The following is a 17,941-nucleotide window of genomic DNA, read 5'->3' as shown; positions in this document are numbered from 1 at the left end:
ACCTGTTTCTATGATAGAGTAAAGGTAAAACCTATTTAAAGTAATAAAGTTTGTATGAGTTTAACAATGTTATTTTGGAGGAGGTTGTTAAACTATACATCTGCTACCATAACACTTATTATTAATTTTTATTACACTTTTTAAACTAATCACCACATACCCAATAAAGCACTATATAAATAATTTCATCATGTGAGCTGGCCTTAACCTCATGTATCTTGTACGATCTTAATTTTAATTATATTTACTTGATAACTGGCAATTGTATTTTTAATTACTCATACAAATTCAAATTCAAGGAAAGTTTAGGCTTTGTTCATACTTGTCCGCCACGGTATCTTTAAAAAGAATTTGAGTGAAATTAGGAAAAGTATAAATCCAATTGACTATAGTTTGACTTTTAACGCGGGAACCCAATAAGGAAAGGCTTTATTCTCTCTCCAAATCTAATAAAATCACTTTGGTTTGGTTTTGGCAGCCCAGCCAATTATCTTATATTGTAATGCGATTTTTGCAATAAATATTCGTAAATGCGGCAGTATTGAAGTTGAACCAACAAACCAAATATCATATACAATTATTTCTTACTCCAAGAATAAAAACTCAAGCTTTCAACCCTGCGTTTAATTAATTTTCTCCTAATCCCTCCATCATCAACATGGCTCAGACTCAAAACCCTGTTGCTGCTGCTTCTTCTGATGAGAAAGAGAAGCCAAAACTTGTTATCGATCTCAATTACCCGCCAGCGCCAGCGGCAGATGATGATGAGACTGTCAAAGAAAACAATAATAAAGAAAGTGCTGCAAAAGGCTTGCGGGGTTTTGAAGTGGGAAGCGGTTCTTCTGTGAGTAAAAGGAGTAGAAGATTCACTGAAGAAGAGAAAGGAAAGAAAATAATTGTTGTCGTCGTTGATGATGATGATGAAGAAGCTTTGTTGAGGCTCCGTTTGGGACCAGCACCTGCCGTAAAACCTGACGAGCACAAGGCTCTGCTTCAAGCTTCAACTTCTTGCGTCATGTTTCGTGCACTAATTAGAAGATGAATAGAATATATATTACATGTATTAAGCCTGATAAATAATGTTTAATTTGCTGATTATTTATTTTTCCAAATTGGCTGATTACTTCATTTTCTCCAGCTATTTCATTGCATAAGTGAATCTCATAGTTAGGCACCCTTTCGTATTATTATTATTTTTATTTTACCTTTTTTTTTTTTTTTGCTTTTAAGCAAATTTTGACTGAAATTTTATTGATACCGACGTAATGAGCCTTTAAACTCACGAGATGATCATAAACCAAGAGATAGCTAAATAATGTAACGCATGCTTACAACTAAAAATTAAAAAAGAAAAAGAAAATTAAGTGCCTAGAAGATTTCCCAATAGCTAGCGTGATAATAGGACTCAATGGACTTTATAATGTAATATGAACCCATCAACTACATTGTTATTATAAATGTTTGAGATAATTCGGCATCTATTCACCTCATGTTTTAGGATAAGAGTTCGTATTTTCATAAGAATATGAAATATTTATTTACTTATTATTTCAAATTTTAAATTATAATTCATCAATTTTGTTACAATCAAATGGATACATTGGGCCCGACTTCAAGTCCCAATAGAGTTTTTGAGCTATGTTTATTAATATTAACCTTTAATTCTCCAATATATATATATTAAAAAAAAAATTTACTTTTAGCTTTGGATCATGTATTCAATACTTCGTGAATTGTCTACTTATTCACACAATCTCACGGCAGGGATTACAAGGTAAACTAATATTCACCGTGACGTGGCGCGCATATGAAAGAAGCTGGATTACGTTCAAGAAAGATTTATTCGGAATTTGTTTATTTAATTTTATTTAGTTCAAATAATACCTTAAGCAACAAACCCAGCAATATTCAGTTTTTTTTAGCGGGAAGTACATAACTTCCGGAGCACGGAAAAAGCGTTAGGTAAACTGAGGAGGGATTTCGGATTAGGTGAAGATTATGAAAATGGATTTTCCCAAGAAAACTGTTTCACGGGAAAATGATGAGAATCTTGGAGGCAGTGAATTGACCGACGATAATAAAAACGAGGAAATGGGTCAGAGAAGGCCTGGAACATTGAATCTTAATTTGAATAATCCACCAGATGAGCGTCATAGTAAATTAGGGTTTCAGTCGGGGGCTAATTTTCCCGAGGAACAAACAGAAAATGAGGAAAAAGACTACGCGGTTCACTGCGTAGAAGCCTATTTCAAAGGTATGGAGACACTCTCAGATGAAGAAAGCGAAGAAGGAAGTGGTTCTTCAAGTAAAAGAAAGAGATACTCAACTGAGGAAAAGGGTGAGGCCAAAATCGAAAACGAAAGTTCACCAACTGAAATAATATTTGACATTGAAGACGATTTAGCGTTATTGAATTGGACGACGTTGAGCTTAATTGCAACTAATGAGGAGTCAGATTCTAATCTTGAGAAAGAAGGTACCCAGATGAATGAATTTCAAAGAACAAGGGAGTGGAGGGAGAGACGGTTCAGAGAAGCAAAAAGAAGGCATTATGAGGTTGCAAGATATTGTGCTCGCAGGCTTGCACATCCTCAAGAAGATGACTCATTCAACAAAGGAAACAAGAAGGGGGTGTTAAAAGAAGCTGAAGACGAATCACAAGATTTTGGGGGTGGTCCTTTTTATGAAGCAATGGTGATGATCAAGAAGAGGAATTTGGTGCAAGAATTGAAATGGATGCCTGCTAAGAATAAGGTCGAGGTGAGGCAATGTTGTGTTCCTTCATTGATGGATCTTAGTCTGAAAATTCTTGCAAGGAATGCAGAGGCGATTGTGTCATTAGAACTTGTTCCGGATTTTTTGAGGCATAAGCTTAGTCAGATTGTTCGGAAGAAACGGAAAATGAATGCTCGCTTTCTTGAGCTCCTTGCAAGTGGCTCCCCTACTGAGATACGTTTGAATGACTGTTCCGAGATCAATACAGACGATTTCACCAGAATCTTTGGTGCTTGCGACAAAAAGAACTTGATTGTGAGTGATTTTTACTCATTACTTCAACGTGTATTACATTACTTTTCTTTTTATTTTTCCCTTAAGAACCAAGGACAGTGTTGGCCATCATTCTTGAAACTCTACGATAGATGATTAATAAACTGTGACAAAAGGTTCGTGCGAAGCCCCAGGAGTTTGCTTTTGTAAATTTGACTTCGGTGATAAATTTTGAAATATATAAAAGAAAGAATCGTTGCTAGCACGACTGCTTGTGCATTATTTCAATTGAAACATTGGCTTCAGCTTCCAGCTTTATTAGTGTGTGAATGTATCGAGAATGATTCAAACTCAATAAACCTGCATCATCATTTGCTAAGAGATGTGCTTTTGAACACTGGTGGATGATTTTTCTGAGCTTAAATTTTTTTTAGTTAAATCCTGTTTGTTAATTGTTTTTTTAATGTTTCACTGGGTTCTTGATGCAGGTGCTACAACTTGACCTTTGTGGACGGATTCTGACAGAAAATGACATTACAAACACCATTGTCACGCAAAACTTTAGCCTTCCTGCCCTTACCACCATATCTCTGACCGGTGCATATCAATTGACTGATTTTGGGCTAAGCAAGCTTGCCAGATGTGCCTCTGCACTACAGTCGGTAAATCTAAGCCAGTGCTCCCTTCTCACAAATGAAGGCATCAATCTTCTAGTTAAACATTTGAAATCTACTTTGAGAGTGCTGTATATAGATCATTGCCAAAACATTGATGCCGTGTCTATGTTACCTGCACTGAGGAAACTCAATTGTCTGGAAGTGTTGTCGGTTGCCGGAATTGAGACGGTTGATGATTATTTTGTCACTGAAATTGTCAGAGCACATTGCTTAAATATGAGACAGCTTGTTTTAGCAAACTGTGGGTGAGTCCTGCTTACTCTACTCATAGCAGCTTTGCCTTCGGTATATTTCTACTTTTTCATAAAGGTGCCTGTGGATGGATGCAGGCAATTGACTGATAGAGCTCTTAAGTTCGTGGGAAAAAAATGTTCAAGATTATGCGCCCTTGATCTTTCTCACTTGGATAACCTAACAGATGCAACTATGCAATATCTGGCTGACGGTTGCCGATCAATTTGCAGCCTTAAACTTTGCCGCAACAATTTCAGGTTGCCTTCCATATTCATTAGCACAATGATTTATGGTTTTTTGTTCCATTTATGTCCCAAGCATTGGATTAATTTTTACTTCTCAACTATATGGTAGAAAGCATGTAGAATAGTAGCTGTCTTTGATTGTTGCAGTATCTATCATTCACATGTGCACTAAAGGAGATGGAACAGACTTGTGCGTCGGTTGGTTCATGTATATATGATAGTTTGAGTAGCTTACAAGTTATGCATGGCATACATTGTGGCATGTTTGTAAGAAATCAGTTGTTGAGGACCTTTAAGCACTAAACCTAGTTTGCTAATTTCATTAAACTAATAATCATCTCTCTTCTTTATCTAGTGGAACACTGGGAAAGCTAATACTAATATTAAAAATCTGCTTTCTAACTTTATACGATAGATGCAACTATTGAAATTTGAAATTTCTAATTACTGCAGTGACGAAGCCTTAGCTGCATTCCTCGAAGTCTCTGGAGATTCACTAACTGAACTTTCACTGAATCATGTCCGTGGGGTGAGACATTGACATTCATGATCTTATTTTGGTTTTTACTTTTTGTTTTCTAACTGAACCAAAAAAAAAAAAAAAACATTTTCTTGCTCAATGAACCTGTAGAATAGGAGCCTATCTCTTAACTATATAACTAATGAGAACTTATGGCAGGTTGGCCTGAACACCGCCTTGTCACTAGCTAAATGTTCAAGGAACTTGTTAAGTCTGGATCTATCTTGGTGCCGCTTTATAAAAGATGAGGCACTAGGGTTTATTGTTGACAACTGCTCATTACTAAGGCTGCTCAAGCTCTTTGGATGTTCACAGGTATGCAAGTCCTAAACTTAGTTTTTACCTGCGAAGAAGACCTGCTATTGACGCATTGTTCTCTCTAATGGGCACAGTACTACAATATTCAATCGCATATCTCCTGGCTACTTTTTGTAGGGAGTATTTGATTATTTTTGGTCTTGGCATTCCAAGGGCAGGGGAACAGTTTTATAAAATCACTTGCATATCTCCTTGCTACTTGTTAAAAGTGGAATTACCTGCAGTGAAACAGACTTACACATATTATAGCTTCTCAATTAATCTCCTGTACTGTTACCAGTAACACAATGTACCTATGGTCTTCAGTTCTGGCACTACATCTGGGAATCATACAATAAATCCTATGTCTGTTATGTTTATATGGTATTTCATTTCGTCTGGCGTTTTTCATGGCTTGATACATTATTAGAACCTTGTTTGTTGCTGTTCAACTATTCATATCATCATTAGAAAGATTTAATATTGAGGAATCAGGATGCTGATTTGGATCATATCCCTCTAACCCCAAACACTTATAATTAGCAACACAGTCTGGGATCCATAACAACACATTTGGATGCTTATTTTCGTATATTTTCTGTGTTTTTCTTCCACAGATTACAAATGTGTTTCTGAATGGCCACTCAAACTCGATGGTGCAGATTATTGGATTGCCGTTGACACCCGCATTAAAGCATATCCAAGTGCTTGAACCACAACATACTCCATGATACTATTGACTATGATTGTTGATCAATCAAGATCGATCACTCTGACACTTGACTATAACTTGACACTCCCAGTCCCCGGTGTAAAGGGAAAGCCATTTTTTATTTTCTCACGGCAAAACTTCATTTTTGGCATATACAACACTGAAATGCAAAAGAACCCCTTGTTTTTTGCTCAGCGATTCAAATAAGATAAAGCATCCAACTCTGAGTCCCTTGCTCAACCCCATTAACCGGCTGATTCTTTTGATTACTTCTTTCATGGTATCCTTGTACAGGTGTGATGAATTAGAATATTAAATAGAATGGATGAAATTTTGAATAATTTCCATAATCAACTCAAATAGAATGGATGGAATCCAGTGCTGTCATTTTTTTCTTCATTTTTGAGGTGATAAACTTTGCGAAGTTCAATTATATCTAATTCATCAGTTTATATTGAATTGTTAGTACTAGTGATGATAGGACTGAGGGCTGAAGGTGTAAGATGGTAGGCTGAAGCGAGTCTTATCACAAATTAAGAAAAATGGTAATGTGATTGCAGATGCTATGGCTAACCTTGGTCATTCTTTTCCGGCTCTGACATGGTGGCAACGGAGGGTCTCAGCTCCTCACAATATCAATCACCAGAAAGAAGTCATGAAGCTATGCTCTGTTCTAGTTATAAGCAACTCTTGCTCACTAAAACTGCTCACTCTTTGCTTCTCACACCCATGACAAACAGAACCACAATTCTAACAAGAACTATCTGGCAATTTTTATTTTTTTTTTCATTCGACTATCCAGCAATTTAAAATGCAAGGAGATTTTTTTTTTTTTTTCATAAGACAAAATTTAGAACTCAAGAAAAAGCTTGAATGATAATTACAAGGAAACAGAAGCTATCTTGACCTCTAAATTATCAACAGTTGAATCTATCTCCAACTCTAAACCGCTTGAAATGAAAACTTGTAACCCCAAAAGTATCTTGATAAGCCACTGTATCATCTTCCTTTTCAAATTTCAGCCAAGCGTCTCAGTAGTTCGTGGAAGCTTTACACTTTAAAACTAAAGCAAGAATTATAAGAATTATGATTATACCACCAGAAGAACCTCCAACTCTGTGTATCCAGTAAGGATCAAACCTCGAAAAGCTCTGATCAAAACAGAGTGACAAAGTGATGGCCAGAATCAATACCAAGAGCAACAGAGGCAACAAGAAAGCAAAATTGATTGGTTGTTCTTCAAGTTCCAAATCACTTTCTCGTCTCCGATCAATATAGAGAGGTGAAAACACAGCCAAGACTGTCAAGATTATAGCCACCAACCTCCCATATGAGGAAGACCTCCTGATCCTGTATGTAGTTATTGGCTCCATTCTGGAAAACAATTCTCAGCAGAAACCAACCTTTATTGCAGTGAACTAAACCCAGAATTTATGCAGACATTTTGCTTTAACCAATCACATTACTGTTTATCAAATATTCTAATATCAGATGGCTGGAATCACTTGATCAAATATCAAAAAAGCACTCTTTTCTAACCCATAATATCTGGGGGAATCCTTTGAGAAACTTTGAGATAATGTTTTGTTGTGGAAAATCAAGAGTTGGCTGCTTCTTCATGAAGCTTTTAGTGTTTGATTGGATGGATGGGAATATTGCTGAGGAAGGATAGACTATTCTCCATCAGCTGAATAAATATTTGATTTGATGCTGGTTTTGTAATTGTCTGGAATCTGATGCTCCCTGCGTCTCATGAATTCTCCAAACGCTTTCATTATCATCATGTTCCATATATTTCTAACTGATTAGAAGAATATATGCCTAAAGTTACCTAATTTTTTAAAGAAAGTGACAACAGTAAGGCCATTCAATGTCACACGTAGTACCCACTAAAGTTAAACAACTTATGTGCATAAAATAATGGAGAAAAGAACACTGCTATAAATTAACACATTCCTTAGAAAAAGTATCATTCAATCAGGGAACAAGACCATTTGGTTTCGAGATAATGCAAGAATTCAGGACTTTCATTAATGTAGAAACAACAAATAAATTCGAACTGCAAAGTGATTCATGATTCCATCATATGTTTGGCAACAAATGCAGATGGTAATAGCCTCAATGATTCCAGAAAATTTTCTACATTTTTTCATACACACTAGGTATTCGTAGCAGAGTGCCGGGGTAACAGCCTAATCAGCACCATCAGAGCACTTTTCCTCTGTTGTTAGACAGCCTTCTTATCCATTTCTTTTGTGGTGTAGTAAGGTTAGTAGACACTGGAATGGAAGCAGGTGAAGCAGCCTGTTGACTAGCTAGTCCAGTAACTGGAAGTTCACAAGGAAGTGCAGCAGCAGCGCTAGTAATGGCATTCAGAACCAAGAATGCCAGAATCGGAGAGAGGTCCAATGTCCCTCCCAGCGGTGGGATAATTCCTCGAAATATGTTCAAGTATGGGTCACACAATGTGCTGAAGAAAAACATAACATAACGTTCTTATTATGAATGAATCATATCCAAACGAAGGGAAATTGAGCAATCAATTTATTTACCAAAAACTTTATAACTGTACCTGAGAGGACTAACAATGGCAGGAGGAGAGTTAGGGAACCATGTCAAAACAAGCCTGACTATCAACAGGGTGTTATATATGTTGAGGAAACTCATGATTCCATTAGCCACCACCAGTCCTCCCACTGAGTCACCCGGCAAAACAGCAGCGAAGTTGTGATTCCCTAAAGGGTTCATCTTCACGTTGTTCCTGCAACGAACCTGTATGTGTATGCAGTAAACTTCTAAATTATTTCCCATAAAGCTCTTCAATCTAAGGTAAGATGAGAACTGGGTTACAAATTTCACTTTACCTGGTGGCAGAAACTGTGGAATTCGGCAGACAAAGAGAGGAATTTCTGGATAAGTGGGTTATGGGAGGCTAATGAGTTAAGAAATTTCGAAACTTTATCAGTGATAGAAATAACAGAATTCTGAAGGTCCCGAATGATATTTGGTGATGCTACTGGAACCGTGTTTCTCGCCAACAATGGTTTAAAAAATGGCTGCACAAATGGTGTTTGTGAAAATGCCGAAGACAGTAGCATGCAACTTGAAACGATTTTCTTATCTCTACATTCCGCGTTCTCTGCGGACGACTCATTGGAAGCCATTTTTTTAATTTTCCTGCACGGCTAAAGACACTGGAGCGAGAGTCTACAAGATAACGCACAAGATATGTTCGCGATTAGGAGAGAGATATTTTATCAGAAACGCAGCGTTTCGACATTTGAAAGAACTCGTAACATTTAGCCACTTGGCAGTGTGTGATTTGGTACAGCTTGCACTCCCGCCGTCTTTCGGCCGCAAAAGCTATTGGGCCCGTTTTTCCGCTTACGGACACAAGGCCAAGGATATAGTGAACTGACGTGTCAAACTAGAGATTATAACACGTTGACATTTCAACGACGACCTCTTGTTAGTTTTAAGTTTTAACGATCATCGTCAGCATCCTAATCCTCGATTTTCTCCAATTCCTGGCGCTTCAATGGCGACTGATTTACTAAGACTCTCTCTATCGCCATACCCGAACCTTGTCTTCACTTATCGTTACACTAAAAAGTTCCACTTCGACCGAGTTGACATCGCTTCTCGTCCAAAACGACGCCGGAGGCGCAGAGTTCCCGCCGTATCGAACTCTCTGGAGACCAGAACTCAACCGCAAAATGCCCCGTTTGAGCTTCCGAAACGACGAGTGGACTCTACGGTCCTCCTCGACGTTAGCGGCATGATGTGTGGCGGCTGCGTGGCGCGAGTCAAGTCAGTCCTCACGGCCGATGACCGCGTCGACTCGGTGGCGGTCAACATGTTGACCGAGACGGCTGCAATCAAACTAAGGACGGAAGTTGTTGAGGAGAGTGAAGAGGTTGTGAATAATGTAGCCGAGAGCTTGGGGAAGAGGCTGATGGAGTGTGGATTTGAGGCGAAGAGGAGAGTTTCGGGAACAGGAGTGGCGGAGAACGTGAAGAAATGGAAGGAGTTGGCGAAGAAGAGAGAGGATTTGCTAGTGAAAAGTAGGAATCGTGTGGCGCTTGCTTGGACTTTGGTGGCCTTGTGTTGTGGATCTCATGCCTCTCATATTTCGCATTCATTGGGGATTCACATTGCTCATGGTATACTTTTGAGATTTTTGATAAATTTTGGGACGAAATTTTTTAATTTCAAACTTCAGTTGTTTTTGGCGTCAATGAAACTTACCCTCTGTTTTAAATCAAATGAATGATGATGGATGATTAGTGTGTTAGTTAAGTAATTAATTTATTAAACTGTAAATTGATTTGTTGTGAGTTTGTCAGGGCCGTTGTGGGAGCTGCTAGATAATTCATATGTGAAAGGTGGATTTGCGTTAGGGGCTTTAATCGGACCTGGGAGAGGTTAGTTGCTATCCACATTTTCTATTTAGCACTCTTCAGCTTCCTTAATGTAGTTGATTAATCTGTTTTATCCTTTATGTATAATGTTTTAAATCTAGAGGATTTAACAGAGTTAAAAAAAAAAGGCCCTTTTTAGCTTATAAAACTGGTCAACGATTGGCTCTCTAGTGCAATGCGAAAAATCATAAAATCAATTCATGAGGCCCTTTCGATTTAAATTAAATATAAATATATTGCAGACCCCTTTTTAGCTTATAAAACTGGTTAACGATTGGCTCTCTAGTGCAATGCGAAAAATCATAAAATCAATTCATGAGGCCCTTTCGATTTAAATTAAATATAAATATATTGCAGACCTGCTATCTGATGGTTTAAGGGCGTTCAGAAAAGGATCGCCTAATATGAATTCTCTTGTGGGATTCGGAAGCATTGTTGCTTTTCTCATTAGTTTGGTGAGACCCTTTGGTTAGTTTTTTTCTGGATGGCAAGATCTGTAAAATTCCCCTGGATGATATTTTTAATTTCTTTGTTCTTGTAGGTGTCACTTCTGAAACCTGAGCTTGATTGGGATGCATCATTTTTTGAGGAACCGGTTACTTGCTTGACTTTTAGTCTTTCCAGTAATTTTATCTGATAATTATTTTAGTTTGTTCATATTGGAGCAAAATTTCTTATTTTTCATGTAATAATGATTTATCTTTTAGTGATTAATTCTAACCTAAAGGCAATCATTGAAACTTAGAATGTTTTTCCTTGAGATTCTAATGGAAGAATCTTGTTTTTTAGTATTCAGGTCATGCTTCTTGGCTTCGTGCTGCTAGGGCGTTCTTTGGAAGAAAGGGCAAGGATCAGGGCATCTAGCGACATGAATGAACTTTTAGTAAGTTACAACAAACTTCAAATCTAAAGTTTAATGGAGAAAACATGGCGCTACTTGAGTGCTTCTTCTTTAAAATCAGGTTTAGTTGCAGGTTATATTAATGTGCCTTCATCTGAAGTTTTATATTAGTGCTAGGTTGCTATTGATTCATATTGATGTCCATGCATGAATCGCCACGTAGTGCTCATACCTGCCATTCTACGTAGAAGCTTCAAAATTGCTTGATTGGTGACCATGTGTACATCTTTTCACATATATTGGTTCAAACCAGGATACTGCCACTCATTCACGCTAAGATAATCTTGATAACTCTGAATTCAGAAAATCCTTGGCTGAAATTGAAACAGGGAAGATTTTATTCTTCCAGTGTCCCACTGGATTTGAATAGAATAATGACAGTTCTAGTTCCTTTTTGCTGCTGCTAGACTTCCATGTACTCTTTGAAGCATTTTCGACTTCATTACTTTCTGCATTTTTAGTTGAAATCAGGAACTTTTGTCACCCAATATGCAGTAACTCTTTTTGTTTTCTGTCAGCTTCTGGAATTTGAAGATGCTAAATATAATTGATGCAATTTAGTTCAATTTATTCTGTAGTATTCTTAATAACTTGTATCTATTACAAGATTCTATCATACAATTTCTCTCTTGGATTTACCATGAGTTTTTTTATTGCAGTCACTAGTATCCACTCAGTCAAGACTTGTAATTACTTCATCAGAAAGTGGCTCCTCTGCTGATAATGTGCTTTGCTCCGATGCAATTTGTGTTGAGGTCCCAACTGATGATATTCGTGTTGGAGACTCTGTGTTAGTTTTGCCTGGAGAAACCATTCCTGTGGACGTAAGTGTTTCTGATTGTTAACAGAGTTCCCAGTTTTGAAATTTTAGTCATGTAATTTGTATATGGTGCACTATTAACACACTAGAACTAGCCTGCATAGCTTAGTGTTTCAACTGAATGCCAATGTGAAATTTAAGATTTTTATTGTGCTATCACTACATGTAAAACTTAGTTGTTTGCTCATTGAAAATCTGCTAAAATAAAAATTTCCTTCTACAGGGCAGGGTTCTTGCGGGAAGAAGTGTTGTTGATGAATCCATGCTGTCGGGAGAATCGCTTCCTGTATTTAAAGAAGAAGGCTTCACTGTATCAGCTGGAACAATAAACTGGGTATGTTTAGGAGAAATTGGATCTTTATCATTTCCCAGACCTTTCGCTTTGTTTGGGGTGGGAATTTTATTTCTTTGCTTATATTATATCCTTGAGATATCAACATATTTTTACAATTTTCACATAAACCTCGAGTAGTTAAAGTTATTATCAGAGGAGAGATCAAGACAGACACTCTATTTTGTACTAAAGTTATCTTCTTTCCAAATGGTGCTGACGATTTCAAGCTTAGTCCACATACTCTTGCATGCAGTAGTAAATCCTTATGAAATTGAATTTCTGCAGCACTTTTCCTTTGATGCGTGGTACTCGTGTTGTTTTCCAATTAGTCAATCATTTTAATCTATTTCAGGATGGACCTTTAAGGATTGAAGCATGTTCAACTGGTTCCAACTCAATGATATCCAAAATTGTGAGCATGGTTAGTAAAACATATTTCTCCAATGACTCTAAATTATTATTATTTTTAAATTCATTTTTGTAGAATGATCATATATTATGCTTTATTACATCCGATACTTGGTCCAAAACAAGTTTACATTAAACTTTTATCATTTGAATGAGTCCTTATACACACACAGACATTTTTTTCTTCTTTTATTGGATTTTGCCTGTGTAGAATTCAAATATACTAGTCTTGCTCCTTGGAGTTTGCATATGCAATTTAAGAGACTCCTTGTTCTAATATCGTAATCAGCTTTATTAGTAATGAACTATTTGGCACCCTTTTCTAGAGAGAACATTCTTTAAAACCTAAAAACTAAAATAGGTGAAAAAGTTCATAACAATGGCATGTAAGAAAGTCTAGACTGTCTTGTAGGAGTTGTTGAAAATTTTAAATTTGCTATGTTCCAAGTGTGTCTGCATTTGATGGTTGGTAACAAGTAAGAATTTTTTACCCTAGAATGTCGACAGGAAATGAAATGTTTCCTACTGTATGTTAAACTTTTTGCCCTGACCCTTAGGTTGAGGAGGCTCAAGGCCGTGAAGCACCCATTCAAAGACTTGCAGATGCAATAGCTGGGCCATTTGTATACAGTGTAATGACTCTATCAGCAGCAACGTTTGCATTTTGGTAGGGGTTTGCTTCTCTACCTGTATCAGCATTCTTTTTTTTCTTTTTTTTTTTGTGATCAGAAACTGTAAAATCTTTTCATCATCATTAGAGCCATGCAAGTTGAACATTCTTAAAGGTACCTCTAATCTTTTAATGTTTTCAGAAACTGAATGGAAACTTTTGTTTGCCAAGCCAAACAGATGGAACTTGTGATATGGTGCAGTGAATGATGACCTAAAAATGATAAATATTTATCCTAATGAATGCTGAAATTGCAGAACCGCTTAATTTAATTGTGTTCACCACTGCTTCTTAGACTTTCTTTCTTCCATGTTCAGGTACTACATTGGGTCTCAAATTTTTCCAGATGTTTTGCTCAGTGATATGGCTGGGCCAAATGGGAATCCTTTGCTTTTGAGCTTGAAATTATCTGTGGATGTATTGGTAAGTAATGCTGAGTGTACTGTCAATTGGGGAATTTCTTTAATTATCTTTTGACCAATACTTGCAGCTCATGGCATTGATTTGCTATTCCAGGTAGTTTCATGCCCATGTGCCCTGGGCCTTGCCACACCCACTGCAATCTTAGTTGGCACCTCCCTTGGTACGTCATCTGACTTGTTAATCTCTTGAGTTTGATTGCACATGATATTCACTAGTCTACAAGAGACTCGTACTGCTGATATCATGCATATTTTAACCACAACTTCCTCATGTATTCCCCTTGCCCCTTGACATGTTAGCTTCATGTTTTGGGACCAACTTCCTTTCATATTAGTGTTGTTGATTTAAAGTTTAAAAGAATTCAGTGAGTTTTCTATTTGCATCCACTTGTTATTTCCAGTGATATCTTTGGTCATTCAATTGGTAAATGATGATTTGTAGGAATCTTTTTCTATTGGATGCTCGAAATATCATATGGGACTTTTGGTGTTTTCATATAGTAAACAATTTATCTACTACAAGCTTGTTTAGTTCATTGCCATAAATCAGGGTATAAATCACCCACTGGTTGCAGTTATTAAATGTGGAAAATAAAAATAAATCACAGTCAACATTTTTGTTATGTCGTTAGAACACTTGCTTTTAGATATTCAATTTCCAGGATTCTGTACTGATCAGAAAGCTCTAAGTTGACTTTTGTTGTATTCACAATGACCAGGAGCAAAACAAGGACTTCTTATAAGGGGAGGAGATGTATTAGAACGATTGGCCAGAATAGATTATCTTGCTTTAGACAAGGTAATTCAAGACTTACTAAATTATGCTAATGGAAGTCTTAACTCTTAAGTTCTGACCTCTTTTTTTTTTTATTTCCGACTTTCAGACAGGAACACTCACAGAAGGGAAACCTGCCGTTTTTAATGTGGCCTCTTTTGTTTACGACGAATCAGAAATTCTTAAAATTGCTGCAGCAGTAGAGAAAACAGCAACACATCCAATTGCAAAGGCTATTGTAAATAAAGCAGAGTCATTGAATTTAACCAGCCCTATCACAAGAGGGCAGTTAGCAGAACCAGGTTTTGGAATCTTAGGGGAAGTTGATGGACGCTTAGTTGCAGTTGGTACTTTGGAATGGGTTTATGAACGTTTTCAGAAGCAAGGAGACCATTCTGATGTACAGCATCTGGAACATGCTGTAACGCATCAGTCATCAGAATTGGCATCACCATCAAACTATTCAAAATCAGTAGTCTATGTTGGACGTGAAGGAGAAGGTATTATTGGTGCTATTGCAATATCTGATAGTTTGCGCCATGATGCTGAACATACTGTGAGAAGGTAACTTGCTTCCCCTTAGTATGTTATTAACTTATGATGCTGAACTATTCATCGTCGTGACTAATTTTCAATTACGGAAGTGACCCTGCTACTATATGCTTTGTATGGTATCTGCTGATAAAATTGTCTGTTTCCAATTGTTATCATGTGATTTCCGAGCCTTATGTGCATATCTTGTTGTTTTGGTCGGAAGTCTCCAGCAGAAGGGTATCAAAACTCTCCTTCTATCAGGAGACAGGGAAGAGGCAGTTGCAGCAACAGCCAAGGAAGTTGGAATAGGAAAAGAATATATCAACTCTTCCTTGACTCCGCAGCAAAAGTCTGAGGTTATATCAACTCTTCAAACATCAGGACATCATGTTGCAATGGTACTGATTCTCTTATTCCTCATAGCATTTCATATCAACATAGATAAACTGATATGGACTTACCTATTTAGCTTAGTAGTGCATTTGATTTTCCTCTCAGATGATGCATTTAATTTATATCCTGCTGGGTTCTTCCTTTGAGAATCTGGGTCTTTTATCATTTTAATGGAAACATTGTTTTAGAAACTATTTGGTCATTAAATTGGTGACTGATATCATCATACTGTTGCGTCAAATGGTCATGGATGCGACCAAAATGGCTTTGAAGCAGAGTTTCCATTTTTGTTTAGGTGTCCAGCCATTCTTATGAACATGAGCTTAGAAAGTGTTAAATGACACTATTGTCCAAGCAACAAACGTATAAAGAATTACACTTATGGTTTTGGATATATTGTTATGCTAATACTTCTCTCTCTCTCTCTCTCTCTCTCTCTCTCTCTTCCTTTTGGAAGGTTGGTGATGGCATAAATGATGCACCATCTTTGGCTCTTGCGGATGTTGGAATTGCACTGCAGATTGAAGCACAAGAAAATGCTGCATCAACAGCAGCATCCATTATACTTCTCGGGAACAAACTCTCACAAGTATGTTTCCTTTGAATGTTACAATTTTTATCATTCTTGATTAATTTATGCAGATTCCAACTTTGGCGATACAATGGAGTCCTAGATGTATGATATTGTATGTATGAGTATTTTCATTTTTCAGTGGTGTTGAACATTCTTTAGCTGAGCTTTGATGTCTACTTTTCGTTTGGGTCAAGGTTGAACCATGTTATGTGCTTTGCAGGGCATAAAAATCATATTTACAATTTCACTTGGCCAACCATTGTGATTGAAAATTATCTTCTTGTCAATTACTTGCATAATAAGTATTCTTCATGATGACAATAACGTGTGATATAGAGTGAAAGAGAGAGAGAGAGCATTCACCATCATCTACTTGCATGACAATTTCTATTGATGATTGGTTGAAGGTACTGGGATAAGATTTCATGGATGTTAGTGAGGATTGAAACTGGAAATGTGTTAGAATTTTATTTAATTTTCATGAAAAGATTTAAATGAGAAAAGTGCTTCCAATTGCAAAATAAGGGCAATTAGATTTTAGAATAATTGTCTCGGACAGATTCATTGCCTGTCCAATCGGTTTCATTAGATTTTTTTCCTGGTACAAATTTATCATTTGCTAGTGAAAGTACAAAGTTCATTAACATTTTAGTGCTGTTGTTGAGAGTTAGTTTCTCAGGTTATAGGTTTGGTTCTATAGAATTAGAATTTTCATGGAAGAAAAACTTGGGGAAGACCACATTTATCAGGTTTTTTTATGCGACACCATTTAGAAGTGCATAATTTTTTTCCCAGCTCGATATTTTCCATGTCAAGATTCCTACAGAGATAGCTTCCTTGTAGGTCGTAGACGCACTGGATCTTGCAAAGGCAACAATGGCAAAAGTGTATCAGAATTTGTCGTGGGCAGTAGCATACAATGTTGTGGCCATCCCCATTGCAGCAGGAGCATTACTTCCTCAATATGAATTTGCCATGACACCTTCACTTTCAGGCGAGTAAAACCATATTATATTTCTCATTACCATTTGAAGCACTCTTCATTTCAAAGAAAAGCCAAGTCACCTAAATTTATAATGGGTCCTACTTTAAATAAATATTCTTGCCCTGGTTATCATAAACAGACTCATATATTACAATGATGCTTGTATTCATACAGGTGGGCTAATGGCCCTGAGCTCTATCTTTGTCGTCAGCAACTCATTGCTTCTACAGTTCCATGAATTCGAAAGTAACAAGAAGAAGGAAAGTTGCAATTAGGGTATGATTTCTTGAGAAGAAGGTTAGTTGGTTTTCCCTGCGTAGGGTACAAATAACATTTACGTAGAGCTTTTTTGGTATACAGGGAATTTTTGAAATGGCAGATCTAGAATTGCATAATACCAATATTAGGCTAGGAGAATAATAAATTGGCACACATATTTGAAGTGCAGTATCAATTTGTTACATGTACTATGCATAAATGCCGCTTGGTTAATTGTCACAGCGCAGCAAGGCTGAATGATGAAGCGGACATTACTGTTTTCAGAAGCATGATGGGCATATTAAATAAGTTGAAGAGAGATAGTCCACTATTTTCTGGCAGCTTCAGGTTCTTCTCCCATGCAAATAAATAATAGCATTGCACATTGCATTGTTAACCCCCCCCCCCCCACCCCCCCCATCATATTACTACCTATATCTATCATGTGTTCTTTAATTTATTATTCTTCTTTTTCTTTTCAAACCACGGATGCAAATTATGAGACCAGTTATTTCTTATGACAAGATCTGTGAATAAGCTTGACTCTTGACAGTCTCCTGCATTTGAATTGAATAGTATAATAGAAGCGATGGCGAGGCAAGGAATGGTGTTTATTTAGTAGGTGGTGTTCCCGTCTCCGCTCAAACATTTAAAAAATGGAACATAAAATGTGATGAAATTTTTTTAGTAGTTAAATGTCAATTAAACAAAGGTCAGTTAAGAAAAAGTTAAAAAACGCGAACTGCTTTATAGTTGATTGAGAGCATTAATGG

At 36.9% G+C, this 17,941-nt stretch overlaps 4 protein-coding genes across 6 annotated transcripts; 2 read left to right on the top strand and 2 right to left on the bottom strand.

Annotated features, from left to right (window-relative positions):
• The first annotated feature begins 1,905 nt into the window (after window positions 1-1,905).
• LOC102618421 (uncharacterized) lies at window positions 1,906-6,366 on the top strand. Its single transcript, XM_006474433.3, has 6 exons — window positions 1,906-3,030; window positions 3,477-3,910; window positions 3,995-4,156; window positions 4,598-4,673; window positions 4,824-4,979; window positions 5,579-6,366. Exons 1-6 carry the CDS (start codon window positions 1,999-2,001, stop codon window positions 5,690-5,692), a joined length of 1,974 nt encoding a protein of 657 aa, XP_006474496.2. The 5' UTR covers window positions 1,906-1,998; the 3' UTR covers window positions 5,693-6,366.
• A 22-nt stretch (window positions 6,367-6,388) lies between these two features.
• Window positions 6,389-7,541, bottom strand: LOC102618700 (uncharacterized). Its single transcript, XM_006474434.4, has one exon. It carries the CDS (start codon window positions 7,044-7,046, stop codon window positions 6,705-6,707), a length of 342 nt encoding a protein of 113 aa, XP_006474497.1. The 5' UTR covers window positions 7,047-7,541; the 3' UTR covers window positions 6,389-6,704.
• A 138-nt stretch (window positions 7,542-7,679) lies between these two features.
• LOC102618998 (hypothetical protein) lies at window positions 7,680-8,888 on the bottom strand. The gene is made up of 3 exons (XM_006474435.4): window positions 8,538-8,888; window positions 8,246-8,445; window positions 7,680-8,143 (listed from the first exon to the last, which is right to left on the bottom strand). The coding sequence occupies exons 1-3, from the start codon at window positions 8,835-8,837 to the stop codon at window positions 7,879-7,881; spliced, it is 765 nt and encodes a 254-aa protein (XP_006474498.1). The 5' UTR covers window positions 8,838-8,888; the 3' UTR covers window positions 7,680-7,878.
• Window positions 8,889-9,122: 234 nt separating this feature from the next.
• Window positions 9,123-17,720, top strand: LOC102619303 (copper-transporting ATPase PAA2, chloroplastic). Of its 3 annotated transcripts, none has more exons than XM_025097343.2 (18): window positions 9,129-9,836; window positions 10,020-10,097; window positions 10,452-10,549; window positions 10,636-10,689; window positions 10,891-10,977; window positions 11,655-11,819; window positions 12,039-12,149; window positions 12,502-12,570; window positions 13,115-13,224; window positions 13,545-13,650; window positions 13,744-13,810; window positions 14,369-14,448; window positions 14,534-14,988; window positions 15,182-15,356; window positions 15,809-15,940; window positions 16,769-16,919; window positions 17,085-17,207; window positions 17,417-17,720. In XM_025097343.2, exons 1-17 carry the CDS (start codon window positions 9,212-9,214, stop codon window positions 17,183-17,185), a joined length of 2,664 nt encoding a protein of 887 aa, XP_024953111.1. In that variant the 5' UTR covers window positions 9,129-9,211; the 3' UTR covers window positions 17,186-17,207; window positions 17,417-17,720. The 3 variants fall into 3 exon arrangements, with proteins under 3 accessions (XP_006474502.1, XP_024953111.1, XP_024953110.1); XM_025097342.2 differs by having other exon boundaries at window positions 17,412-17,720; XM_006474439.2 differs by lacking the exons at window positions 16,769-16,919; window positions 17,085-17,207; window positions 17,417-17,720 and having other exon boundaries at window positions 9,123-9,836; window positions 15,148-15,356.
• The last annotated feature ends 221 nt before the right edge of the window (window positions 17,721-17,941 follow it).

This window comes from Citrus sinensis, chromosome 9, assembly GCF_022201045.2.
Source record: "Citrus sinensis cultivar Valencia sweet orange chromosome 9, DVS_A1.0, whole genome shotgun sequence".
Lineage (NCBI taxonomy): Eukaryota > Viridiplantae > Streptophyta > Magnoliopsida > Sapindales > Rutaceae > Citrus > Citrus sinensis.
The sequence above is the reverse complement of the archived record's forward strand: the minus strand, read 5'-3'. Positions and strand labels throughout refer to the sequence as shown.

Excerpts from the sequence above, each read along its gene's own strand:
- LOC102618421 (XM_006474433.3), top strand. The coding sequence starts at position 1,999 with ATGAAAATGGATTTTCCCAAGAAAACTGTTTCACGGGAAAATGATGAG. Across the intron at positions 3,031-3,476 it reads GCGACAAAAAGAACTTGATT|GTGCTACAACTTGACCTTTG; the intron begins GTGAGTGATTTT and ends TTCTTGATGCAG. Across the intron at positions 4,674-4,823 it reads CACTGAATCATGTCCGTGGG|GTTGGCCTGAACACCGCCTT; the intron begins GTGAGACATTGA and ends AACTTATGGCAG.
- LOC102618998 (XM_006474435.4), bottom strand. The coding sequence starts at position 8,837 with ATGGCTTCCAATGAGTCGTCCGCAGAGAACGCGGAATGTAGAGATAAG. Across the intron at positions 8,446-8,537 it reads TCCACAGTTTCTGCCACCAG|GTTCGTTGCAGGAACAACGT; the intron begins GTAAAGTGAAAT and ends ATACACATACAG. Across the intron at positions 8,144-8,245 it reads GCCATTGTTAGTCCTCTCAG|CACATTGTGTGACCCATACT; the intron begins GTACAGTTATAA and ends GTTTTTCTTCAG.
- LOC102618700 (XM_006474434.4), bottom strand. The coding sequence starts at position 7,046 with ATGGAGCCAATAACTACATACAGGATCAGGAGGTCTTCCTCATATGGG.
- LOC102619303 (XM_025097343.2), top strand. The coding sequence starts at position 9,212 with ATGGCGACTGATTTACTAAGACTCTCTCTATCGCCATACCCGAACCTT. Across the intron at positions 10,550-10,635 it reads TTGCTTTTCTCATTAGTTTG|GTGTCACTTCTGAAACCTGA; the intron begins GTGAGACCCTTT and ends TTGTTCTTGTAG. Across the intron at positions 14,449-14,533 it reads ATTATCTTGCTTTAGACAAG|ACAGGAACACTCACAGAAGG; the intron begins GTAATTCAAGAC and ends TCCGACTTTCAG.